We start from the raw sequence: 11,968 nt of genomic DNA, 5'->3' as shown, positions 1-11,968 counted from the left end.
GGTTTTCCCAGCTCTGTCATGTGACTGAGCGGGAGTCCTGATGGGAGCCGGAGAGCAGAAGGACCTGAAGAGGCCTCACTCCGCCGCCGTTTGTGTGCAGCCAGCCGTTTCACCGTTTCGCTATTGGTTTTAGATTTAGGATCATTAAACAAATCTAATAAATAAATAAAAACCCCAAAATACTACAAATAATCAAATTTAAAAAAAAAACCAAATCCTCCAAAGACTATAAACGTATATATTTTGAAAATTGTGAAATAATTCAACAAGTAAACGCAGTGGAAAATAAAACTAAACGACACATTAATAGAATACAATAACAGGATACGATGTATAATAATGCATTCGGGGGGCAGTGGTAGGGCGGAACGCGTTCTGCTGTGGCGACCCCTGAAGGGACAACTTGAGAGCTGTTGATCTCAAGTTGTCATACATTCTGGCTAACCCTTATATTTATTTATAAAGTTTTCTTTTTACGATTTATGCTTTGGTAATTTTGGAGAATTTATACATTTGATAAGCTACATGATTAGATTTGCTGAGTTGTTCTGTGCATATTTGCCTGTTCAGGGATTAAATCTGTCGTTTGTGTGAATTTGATTTTGCTTTTCTATAGACGATCTTTGTGTGACGGCCGACATACATGCGTTCTAGGAACCCCTGATAATCCTGCCGATTTTCAGTCGGATCTTGTTCACCGACACACATTCTCATTTCCGGTTTGAGATATAGCTGTGGTGAGCTGGTAGTTTAGTTTGATAACAGCATCTAATTAAGTTATTGTTTTGCTATCTCAACGGCAGTTTTGTGGCACTGAGCCGATCCGCTGTTTGGCTGAGCCCGCTCTCTGTCTCTGCGGAACATTTAGCTTTAGCTCGGCCGTTAGCGGGGGCACAGCTAACATGGCTTCCAGAGCAGACGAGCTTCAGCTCCAACAAATGATTCAGGAGCAGGTGGACAAACTCCAGCTGGACGTGGCTGACAGGACAGTGGAAGGTAAAGTCAGAATCTCGTTTATTGGCTTCAAAATATATACAAATAATTTGACTCCGAATTTTAGTTTGTGTGTCTGGGGCTTTTCTGATGACACATGGACAAAGTGTTAGAACCTAATAAGTAAAGTTAGTGTTTTAAAGTTAGGATTATTGGAGGATAAATACATAATGTAAAAAGTATGAAACTAAAATAAAATACATTCGTTTCAACACAATTAAAGCACATGAGATATTGTAGGTTCAAAATGCAAATATAATGTAAATGCATTAGAAAAACAAAGTTATGATTAACTAAATTCATCATCTACATTTTATTATTATAAATAAAATGGTAATGAATGATATTAAACGAGTTTTTAAAAAAAAAGACAATCATAACAAATAAGATGGAAAATTAAAAGATGGAATAAAAATTATTTATAAATAAATAGTAAAAAATAGAATGGAAATATCAATAAATAAAATCAAAATCACAAGAACAAAACGGGCCTTTCTTGATCATGAGACCTTGTGTCCCAGTGAGACTTACCTGTATACATAAAGAAATAATATATAAGTCAAAATAAACATCTAGAATTTACATGGAAATCCGAGATAAATCAAGCAGTTTTACATAATGATCTTCTCTTCAAAAACTACAATTTCCATGACAGCTGCTGTTCGAATGAAATTGACGCAGCCAGAGAATTAAAATAACTAACTTTTCCAATTATCAACTCCGAGTAGTATCTTTTCCTGTAGTTCAGCCTTTGGCCCTTGTGTTTCATGGTCCCAGATGTGCTGCAGAAGGTCCAGGCCGTGCAGACGGACAGCATCACAGGAGAGCTGGGCATCAACACAGAACCAGACTGGGAAAGTCAGGTGGAGGCCATGTTGGACCACGGCACCAACCTGACAGAGCAGTATGACAGTCTTATAAAGAAGCAGAGCGAAGAGGAGGTGGAACACGAGAAACGCATGCAACAACTCATGAGGAAGAAGGAGGAGACCACCCGCCAGCACCAGGTCAGACTGGCACATAAACACACACACACACTGTTGAAATAAGGCCACTGTAGCAAAATGTCTTTTCGTGTTTTCAGGCTCTTTTAGAAAAAATTGATTCCGTGCGAATTAAACTGCAACTGAACAACTCCAAGGCCACGAGGAAGAACTTTTTATCTAAAAACCAGGAAATGACCACGGAGAAGAACAAAGCTGAGGAGGAAAGAAACCGGTAAAAGCTAGTAACGTAAATCGGCCGGGATGATGCGCAGTATATCTGTGTCAATGTATGATTGTTGTCTGACAATTCAGCACAGTTCTGTCTCTGATCAGGCTGGCCAAGGAGCTGGAGGAGAGTGAGAAGAAGCTGACGGCGCTCACACAAGAACAGAGCGAGGAGCAGCGGAGGTGGCAGGAGGAGCTGGAGGACCTGAGGCAGGAAATGGAGCGAATGACGAAGGAGGCCCAGGAAGCCGAGCTGAGGGCCTTACAGGATGAGATCGCTGCAGTGGAAAAGCAGAGAGACGTAGCCATGACTCGCATCGAGGGCTGGCTAAGAGAGGTATCCGTCATCAGAGCTGCAACCACGTGTTCACACGTACAGATCTCATGTATTTCCCTGTAGCTCCACTCTGGTGAAGCTGAGCACATTATTTACAGCACACTTGCTCCTTTTGTTTTTTTTATTTTGTTTGGTTTTTCCTGTTTTGATACATAACTTATTAAACACAGAGTTAGTAGGAAACCGACTTTCTGATTGGGTTTCTGCTGGAATCAGAAATGCTCTGGATTAGCTCCAACCTGACTCTAGCTGAACTGCATCCGAGAGCGGATTTTCCTAATGTTCATCTTTTCACTTGTTGCATCTGCCGCGCACAGAGGTTGGTACTCAGTAGCACATCTGTTCCTCCATTGGCATTCAACAACAAAATATAGGTTGTCATAGCGCAGCCTGACTTTTGTGGCTGCATGTGTGAACAACCCATAAATGTCTGACTAGTTACTGAACTGCTGACTCTTATTTGTTGGTTTCCATTCGAAGCTACTTGATAGCAAAGCTGGGAAAATCTGAACGTGTGGGTGAAGCTTAGGGACACTCTGATAACGATCTCCTCTCATAGGTGCAGCAGTACCTGAATGCTCTCAGGGCAGAGTTCCCACAGCAGTATCCACATGAGAGGCGGGAGTGGGAGAAGAAGGAAAGTCTGGTCCGGAGGAACCAGGCTGAGCTCCAGAGCCGCTTTCAGGAGGTTCTTCAGCAGCTCCAGCAGGGTCATGAGTTAAAGTCTCTCCCCAGGATTAACGTACCATCTCTGCCACAGGTCCCCATGGTAAGACATTAGTGATGTATTAAAGGATTTCATAACTGACTGACGATGCTTAATTATACGGTTGACTGAAAAGCATGTAATCAGTGAAAAACGATTCTGACTCCTGTTTTCTCAATTCGCCAACTCCCACTTACACTGGACCATTAATTACCTGAACTCTAGGAATTGGCAGGCGCTCAGACCGAAAACAGGTGCAGATGAGGCATGAAATACAATCCAGATGATCAAGTCTGAGGAACAGATTCTTTGAATATTCTTAGATGACAAAAAATAGCCTGTAATAACTTCCGCAAATGTAGGATACATTTACAAGAAGTTAGAGTAGGTCATCCTGACACTGCAAACAGCAGTGTCCTGTTCATCAATGGAACATCAATAAAGTAATTTAATTAAAGAAAAAAACAGCTGTAACTATCAGCAAAATTACTGCTGTTTCTCTTTGCATTTTTTTTTTTTTTAAGCTGAGATTTTTATTAAGTTGTGAAAACATCAGAAACGGTTTTTAGTCAGCTTCTGCAGGCAGGAGACTCCAAACATCCTGAAAACCTGGAAATAATCACGTCTCTGCTGAGGAAGTGAAGGGTTTGGTTGTAAAACACGCTCTTATCTTCACTAACAGTCGCGCTTCTTTCCTCCCGCAGGCTGATCTGACATTCAATCAGCTGATGCAGAACCAAGCGTCCCCTCAGTTCATGCCCCCACCTCCTCCTAACCCAATGCACCAGCACCTCCCTCCCCACAAACACCCAAACTATCAGGAGCCGTTCCACCCCCCTCACCGGCCCCCATACCGTCACCACTACCCCAACCCTCACCACCCCCCACATCCTGACCACTACTACCAACCCCGCCCAACACCAAAGCACCACCCCCCACACCATTTCAGGCCTCTGCACCCACCCCCTACCCACCTCAGACCTCCAGTCAGGGTAACTCCTACTCCCAGCCTCTCCCCATCCCCTCCTTTTCAACCTGTACACCCAGTAGTTCCTTCCCCCCCTCCACCTGCTGCCCCCGCTAGTGCTGCCCCTGCACCCCCGTCAGCCCCTGCCGGGAAACTGGACAAAGTCCTGGAAAAGCTCAAGATGAAGTTCCCACAGTGCGACAGGAGTCAGCTGACGTCCCTGCTGCAGCAAGTGAAGAGTTCCCGGGGAACATTAGCTGGCATGACCATGGAGGAGGTCATCGAGCAGGTCGGCTTCAAGCTGGCACAGAACGAGAAGGCCGCCCCGGGGCCTATCAGCCGACCCATGCCCCCCGCCCCCATCCAGAGACCGACTCCTCCCCCTCAGAGAGCAGGAGCAGCAGCAGCAGCAGCAGCAGGTGGAGGTCAGTCTGCCGGGGCCCGTAAACTCTGCCTGATGTGCCAGAACCACGTGGATCCAGAGAGCCGCCACCCACTGAGCTGCTCCCACATCATCCACAAAGACTGCATTCGAGTGTGGCTACAGGCCAGCAAGAACAACTCCTGCCCCTTCTGCCCAGGAAAGTGAAGAGGGCCACAGCACTGTAATCAGTGCTCGTCCAGATACCACTTTACCACTGCCTGACTCTTATTTGATTTCTAAATGTTCTGGAATTATGAAGGGTTGAAGTTAGAGCTGGCTCCCCCTGCTGGCACAACCAGAAAAACTTTTCTACATGTTTGTTAAATACCACCTGTAATAAAGGGTTTTTTTGTTTTTGTTTTTTGTTTTTTGAAGCAGATAATATTATTTTTATATTATTATATAACGTTAGATCACCTACTGCGAAACCTGGTAACCATGGTAACGCAATAAAACGTGTTAGAGAAAAGTTTCTTCGGCATGTTTGTGCATGAGCTTATACTGTCTTATCAGTCACCTCTAAATTAAACAATATTGTATGAAAGGAAACATCCACACAAATAAATTTGATTTAGTCCTGCGGCTGTAGGATGAGACAATGAAATGAATTTTAATACAAAGTCTTTGTGCTAAAACACAGTACACAAAACTCAACACTTAAGTAAAAGCACCACTTCAATTTATGCCAACAACACTTTTGAACTTGATGCATTTAACAACAAAACGTCTTCCAAAATAATACATCAGTGTTGAGAATCTACAACTGCAAAATGACTAGTAAATGCAGAGCATGGAGTAAAGACAACCTAACATGGAAGTAATCCAGTACAGCAGACGTACCTCAAAATGGTGCTGTACATCAGAAAACACAAATCTTACTAAAACGTCAACTATAAACAAAATAAAACACATTGAAATTTGACATGTGTCTAATAACAGACTTATAAATACAGACTGGTTTTCCATTTGATGATGGATGCTCATTATAAAACTTACAGCACACACCTCTCTATAAAAACACACACACACACAGTGTGATATCACTCAACAACCTCTTTCTTTAAAGACCAGAGACAAACACTCAGATTCTCTCTCCCTGTGGGCTTCCCAGTCAGCCTTAATGGGAGCGCTGGGCGGTCGATGTGCTGGGTTAAAGCAGCTGTCGCTTCCCAATAAATATCACAACACACACTGTGTCTATATGTAGCCTGTGTGTGTGTGTGTGTGTGTGTTGCCTTCCTGTTTACTGCCTGCACATCCATCTGTCCTCTAACAAACTCTCTCTCTCTCTCTCTCAGTGTAAAGGTTAGTCTCTCTGCCGACTCTGACCGATTTTCCAGGCAGCAGTGCCAATAAGAGCCGCTCGTCGCACCAGTAAAGCTGCTTTAATGAATGAAGGACTCTGCAGAAAATAAAGACAAAATGCTGCTGAGGGTGGAGAGATTGTTGGAGGGTGAGGAGAGGCCCTGCAGCAGGATTCAAGTCCTGAGAGAGACGAGTTTCTCTCGGAAGAAACAGACGCCGACGTTGCACGTTGGAACAGGAAAACAGGAAGCTATTAGCGCCAACAGTGAGCATCAGAACATGAACAATGGAGGAAGGTGGGCTGGGCTGATGAATTTTCTTTTTCATAATGTAGATGGACAAGTGCATGTGTGTCACTCAGCTGGCAAAGAGATGGCACCAGGATGCACTATGGGAAGCAGGTGAGCTGTCATTCCGGTGGATGTCACTTTCACACATACCAACCCCCACAAACATGATTGGTGACCACGTGAGATGTTGATGGGTCAGGGCGGGTTAAGCAGTAAATGGGGGACCCAGTAAATGTTAGGCAGGTGGTCCTAAAGTTCTCATTTCCAGTTGGTCTTCTACCTTCCACATTAATTAAAAAACTTTCAGTAAAAGGATCTTTTTGTGTCCTTCAGAGGTTCCTGTTAAATGGTGTGTTTGGCTTTAAAAGTACTTTTATGTCCTCTGCAGGCTGGTTGTGGGGTTATAGATCCAGGAGAAGGATGGAGGGTGGAGGTGGGGGTCTCTGGGGTTTGGGGGCATTAGTGATGGTCTGCTGTTACTCCAGTGGATCCTGTGACAGCTCTAATGTCGGCTTGATTTACAGAGCGCCAGACAAACAAGCATCATTACCGCAGCCTGTAAACTTGGGCCCGACCGTCCGCTCCCAAAGTGGGGTCTGGGGACCCTCAGGGGCCCCCTAAGAGGCTCCCAGAGGACCCCTCAGCAAAATGAGAGTTTTATTTGACTATTATGTCATTCAGAAGGAGGTAACGGAGTGAGTGAGAACGAGCGATCAGAGGTTTGAGGCTCCACTGTCGTCTTTACGCTGAGCAATAACTGACAGACGAAGCCCGTTCACACACACACACACACACACACACACACCACACCACACGTGTGAAGGAACAATCATATTAAGTTATTGTTATAAAGATATGTGTTGTGTAATTGAGTCCTTGGAGCCTCGTTGTCTGTAAACAAGTGAAAAACCTTTCCCAGGAACAGTTAGATTATTCCAACTCAGTTTTAAGTAAACTTGCAGCCCATTGCAGCACGTGTGCATTAGTCTTCCAGGTCTCCAAACACACACTCCGCTGTAAATTCAGTGAATTCTGCAAACCAGTGCTTTCACGCTGTTTTCGTTTTTTTAAAATCTATTTCTCATTCAGTTCTGGGTGGATGTGGACATTTGTCTGTCATAGTAGTTTAATTCATTGAATTAATAATAAACTTCAGGTTTAAGTGTCAAGTGTTGTGCTACGGCCTCACAGCTAGAACGTGGGTTTCCTCCCACAAACATGCATCGTCTGTAGGCAGAATGGTTGTCTGTCTGTGTATGTCTCTCTGTGTTGGTCCTGAGATTGACTGGAGACCTGGACTCTACCTCTCACCTCTCATAATGGATGGATGCACTGTGCAGAACATATGATGTATATTGTACATCAATCATATGATGTTTCATTTAGCTCCATCATCAGGTCAGCTGTTAACACATTTTGCTTTCAGACTAGTCGACCTCTCACTGGACATCTGATGGTCCACACAGCCGAAGGCCGGCGTTCAGTTCACAGACACCTTCGGAGCCTGATGGTGCCAGTGAAATGTTTCCTCTCATGTTAATGTTCTCTGTTGTTCTTTCAGCTCTGTATGAGGAGGAAGAAGCAGCCGTTTATTAAAGAACATCTCTGCTGAAAACCTCCTGCCTCCACACAAGACAACTTTGGAGAAATTGGGGCAGAAAATAAAAAAATCAATCATCTCCTTGAGTGTAACACTCGTGTATTTCTGACATTTTACAGAACATCATCAACGATCGGCATCGTCTCCGGGGTCACAAACGGTTTCTCCACTCCAAAGGAAACTGAGCCCACTGTCAATTACAGAGGCAGGAAAATTAAAATAAGACACCAGTTAACTGCAGGTTATTCATGATACGTGCTCTGAGTGAGTGGGTCCTCGGGGGACAAACAGTCTGAAGGCTGAACAAACACTTTAACAAGGTACCGCTGCTGTTTTCATGCCCAGAATCAACAAAATCGACTGCGTGACAGAGGAGCTAAATGCCAAAGCGGCGCTAAAGAGCAAAACTGCTGCTGCTGCTTCTGCTGCTGGACTCTTGATTGTTACTGCTGCTGCTGCAGGTTCAAAACGGCAATGCTGCCCCCCGATGACCCTGCGGCGGAACTACAGACCAGCAGACATCAGCGTAGTCGCACTGCACAGATTAGCCACATGGTAAAATAAACACGGATTTTAATAAACGATGATTAATAAACGATGAATGTTGGGAAGTTACTTTAAACTGGCCACGCGACAACAAACACAGGTGACTAAATTAATAACAGCTGCATTTAAGACAAATCATAACACGTCAAGAGCAGAAGAAGGAATGAAGAGGGACTACAAGAAGCAGCAAATTTAAATCCTACTTAAAAATCAATAAAAACAAAAAAGTTTTCAGAATAAAGCGCAGTGCGGCAAAGAGGCTCTTTAAATGTGAAGACGATCAATTGAATATAAATGAATTTGATATGTTTTTACAGTTTGGATTCATGTTTCCACTGTGGGATCAATAAAAACATAAAAAGTGAAAAGGTGAACTTCTGTTACATCCTTTTGAATGAAAGGTGAAACACAGAATTACTGAATTACAGCAATATGAAAGAAAATCAAAAATTCAACATGAAAATATTTCAATGAATAAACCAGATTTGAAAATGAAGCAAAATGATTGCGTTTGATATTTTTAAATGTGGTTTCCTAACACTAATTCCTTAATGCATTCATCCTCGCTCATGCTTTCATTGTATGATTTTAACAGAATTGAAATTCCACATGGCTGCTGAAATCTAGAACTGCTGCCTCAGACATCCTAATCTCATATTTTCCCGATTAAATAAAGCTTAACGAATAGTTAGCATGTAGGCATTTGTGAATGGGGGCTACCGGGCACAGACACAGAGGCCTGAGAGGTCAGAGGACCAGGAACCAGAGCTTCTGATGTTATTCAATTCAAGTCAATTCAATTCAACTTTTTTTATATAGCGCCAATTCACAACCAAATCATCTCAAGGCACTTTACATAACAAAGTCCAGAATATACAAGTACGTAGAGGCAAACCCACAAATCCCCCTGGAGCAAACCATGGGCAACAGTGAAGAGGAGAATCTCCGGGTCACCGTTGTGCCGAAAAACACACACCGCATTTCTCCAGGCTTCATTGTGAGGCCTGAGGAACAGATCTTTAGTCCACTTGAGAAGATGAAAATAAAAACTGATGGAGGACCAGTCAGAAATTGTGGCGAGTCCACACTCACACACTGCAGCAGTTGATGAGGGAGGGGCAGTGCTGCTTTTTCACTTTTCCCATCCACACTTCTCTAAGTGTTAAATATGAATTTTTAGAGAAGAAATGTGTCACATTCAGGCTGGAGCAGTTGTCTCTCTCTGTTTCTTCCATTCTTTTAAAACGACAGTTTGGCTTGTCTCACGTCTGAGCCGGAGTTGGATCAGCCAGTTGGTTTAAGGTTCAGGTTTGCACGACACACCGTCAAACTTTGGTCAGCCCACTATTTCCTTTATCACCTTTCTCTGCGTGGACCTGCAGCGATAAAGGATTAGTGGTAAACATGTGGGTCCAGGCTGGATCTTGGTTTTAGGCCTGTGCAGAGCTCCAGCGCAGGGTTTTTCTTATAGGACGCCTTCACTGATTTTTAAGTTGGTTCTTCTGGTTGTGGTTTGGGTAGAACATGTAAACGAATGTCATTAAACATCGCTCTGACTTGTGTATATTAAAATGAGTTTGTAATCACGGTCAAAAGCTTTTTCCGGAGCTCGTCCAGATGACATCATCTGAACACCTATTGATGAATGACTCCTCTGGGTGATGTCATCTGGAGGAGTTTTGCAGCTAGAAACAGGGACTATTTTAATGTAGAGAAGTAAGAGGAAGGTTTAAACGCACTAATGTACATTTTCAAGTTAAAGTTGGAAACTGGTGAAGTCGCCCTTCAAGGGAACCTGAGAGCCAAATGGAGTTATGGAGTCCTGCCATCTCACTTCCCCACCCAGGCCAAGCTGCTCAGGTTCATGTCTTTGGACGAATCAAGGACGCAAGAGAACTGCTACGTAGCATCAGCAGCTGGGTTTTGACTCTTTGTGAGACAACAGACCGACTGACCCGTTGTTGCTGTGATCTCTGCGTTGTGTTCTCGCTGTGGCCAAAATGCAAATGATGAACCCGAGCTGCATGTAAATGGGGCCCGGTGTCAGAGCGAAGGCCTCGGCGGAAGACGAATGGTGTTGATCACAGGACGCCATCTAATTACCTTTTTTATTAAAGGTTGTATTTATTAGTATCCATCATCACTGTCCTCGCATCAATTAATGCTGTTGACGGAGCGAGGAACTGTCACCCTCAGCCCCACCCCCAACCCCCACCCCGCCCACACCCACCCTCCATCCTTCACAGGCAAAAGAACCTCTTCTCCTCTCTCTGGCATTAAAGGCCTGTCATCCCAGCGTGTTGCGTGGCCCCTGGCCCCAGCCCAGCGGTGTCAATTAAATTTGATTGACTGAGTAAAAGAAGCACACAAATAAGCCAAAACAACAGACACAAAAATCTATACATGACTCCTCCACCCGCCTCTCCACCCCAGCTGTCAAATCAAGCGCTCGTCTCGTCCGTTTTCGCGGCGTGTGCCGTGGACGTTCGCCGCAAGGCAACTGCTCCTGTGTGTGTGTGTGTGGTGAGAGAGAGCACTACTCATCCTGACTGCCCCGCCCACCCCCTTAAACATCTCTTCTCCACCACCACCACCACCACCGCCAAACACCCCCTTCATCCACACAGAGTGAACCAATTAGCGGCTATGGAGCCCAGACCACACCGTGCAGCAGAGGCCCCTGGGTATCGACTCCAACTGTTGTCCAATAAATGAGGTCTAATTTATCAGTTTAACTTCACCCGCCCCAACCCCCTGAAAGAAAGGGAGGAAAAGAGGGAGGGGGAGGGGGGGGGGAGGGGGGGGTGGGGGAGCCAAAAAGAATAGCTTGTTTTTCCTTATTTCATGAGCTGCTGAGGAGCGTTTGGAAAACCCCGATGAATCCTGCGTTCCTCACCCATCACGGCCTCGTCTCGCCCCCACGTTGCTTTGCTAATTGTCAGCCGAAGAGCTCATGTTTCAGATTCGTGGCGATGATTGAGGGACGCTATTAGAGCAAAGCCCATTAGGCTCCGTGGGGATGCAGCCGCAGCCTGCGTGGGAACCATCAAAGGCCAATTTGCTACCCAAACACCATAAATCCTGCCCCGTTAAGTGACTGTTTTTGATGCCGCTGAAGCGCACGGAAATAAATACACAGTCCCTGTTATGTATTGTCCATTAAATTACCAGAGAGCACAATTCACACACAGCATCCATCTTGATCAGCAGTGGTCAAAAGTGGGGCCTGTGGGCCCACAGAAGGCCTCCGACAGTGTTGGAGGAGGACTCAGCAAAATAAAGGCACCTTCGTTTTATTATTCAAGAAGCTCTAAGTTCACAAAACTTGGCCTTTTAACTTCACAATCAATCAAGTATCTCAAACCCAATGGATTATTCCGACTTGTCTCGGTCGATCATTGTAACGTCATTTGCCATGTGGTAAATCCACAGATTTCTTTGCACAGTGGCCACGTTGTGGCTGTTTGTCTCCTGCAGACGTCTCATATGGAAGAGTAAAAGCAGCCTTAAGTGGTGGCTCCACGTGACCCAGGATCCACAGCACTATAGAGAATGGGAGCTCACGCCATATTAAGATCTAAGCAGTCGG

The 11,968-nt window shown here is 44.7% G+C and overlaps 1 protein-coding gene across 1 annotated transcript; it reads left to right on the top strand.

The window, feature by feature from the left end:
• The first annotated feature begins 2 nt into the window (after window positions 1-2).
• rnf214 (ring finger protein 214) lies at window positions 3-5,107 on the top strand. Its single transcript, XM_067520767.1, has 6 exons — window positions 3-996; window positions 1,771-2,000; window positions 2,078-2,211; window positions 2,313-2,541; window positions 3,101-3,310; window positions 3,952-5,107. Exons 1-6 carry the CDS (start codon window positions 903-905, stop codon window positions 4,801-4,803), a joined length of 1,749 nt encoding a protein of 582 aa, XP_067376868.1. The 5' UTR covers window positions 3-902; the 3' UTR covers window positions 4,804-5,107.
• The last annotated feature ends 6,861 nt before the right edge of the window (window positions 5,108-11,968 follow it).

This window comes from Channa argus, chromosome 11, assembly GCF_033026475.1.
Source record: "Channa argus isolate prfri chromosome 11, Channa argus male v1.0, whole genome shotgun sequence".
NCBI classification, from domain to species: domain Eukaryota; kingdom Metazoa; phylum Chordata; class Actinopteri; order Anabantiformes; family Channidae; genus Channa; species Channa argus.
The sequence above is the reverse complement of the archived record's forward strand: the minus strand, read 5'-3'. Positions and strand labels throughout refer to the sequence as shown.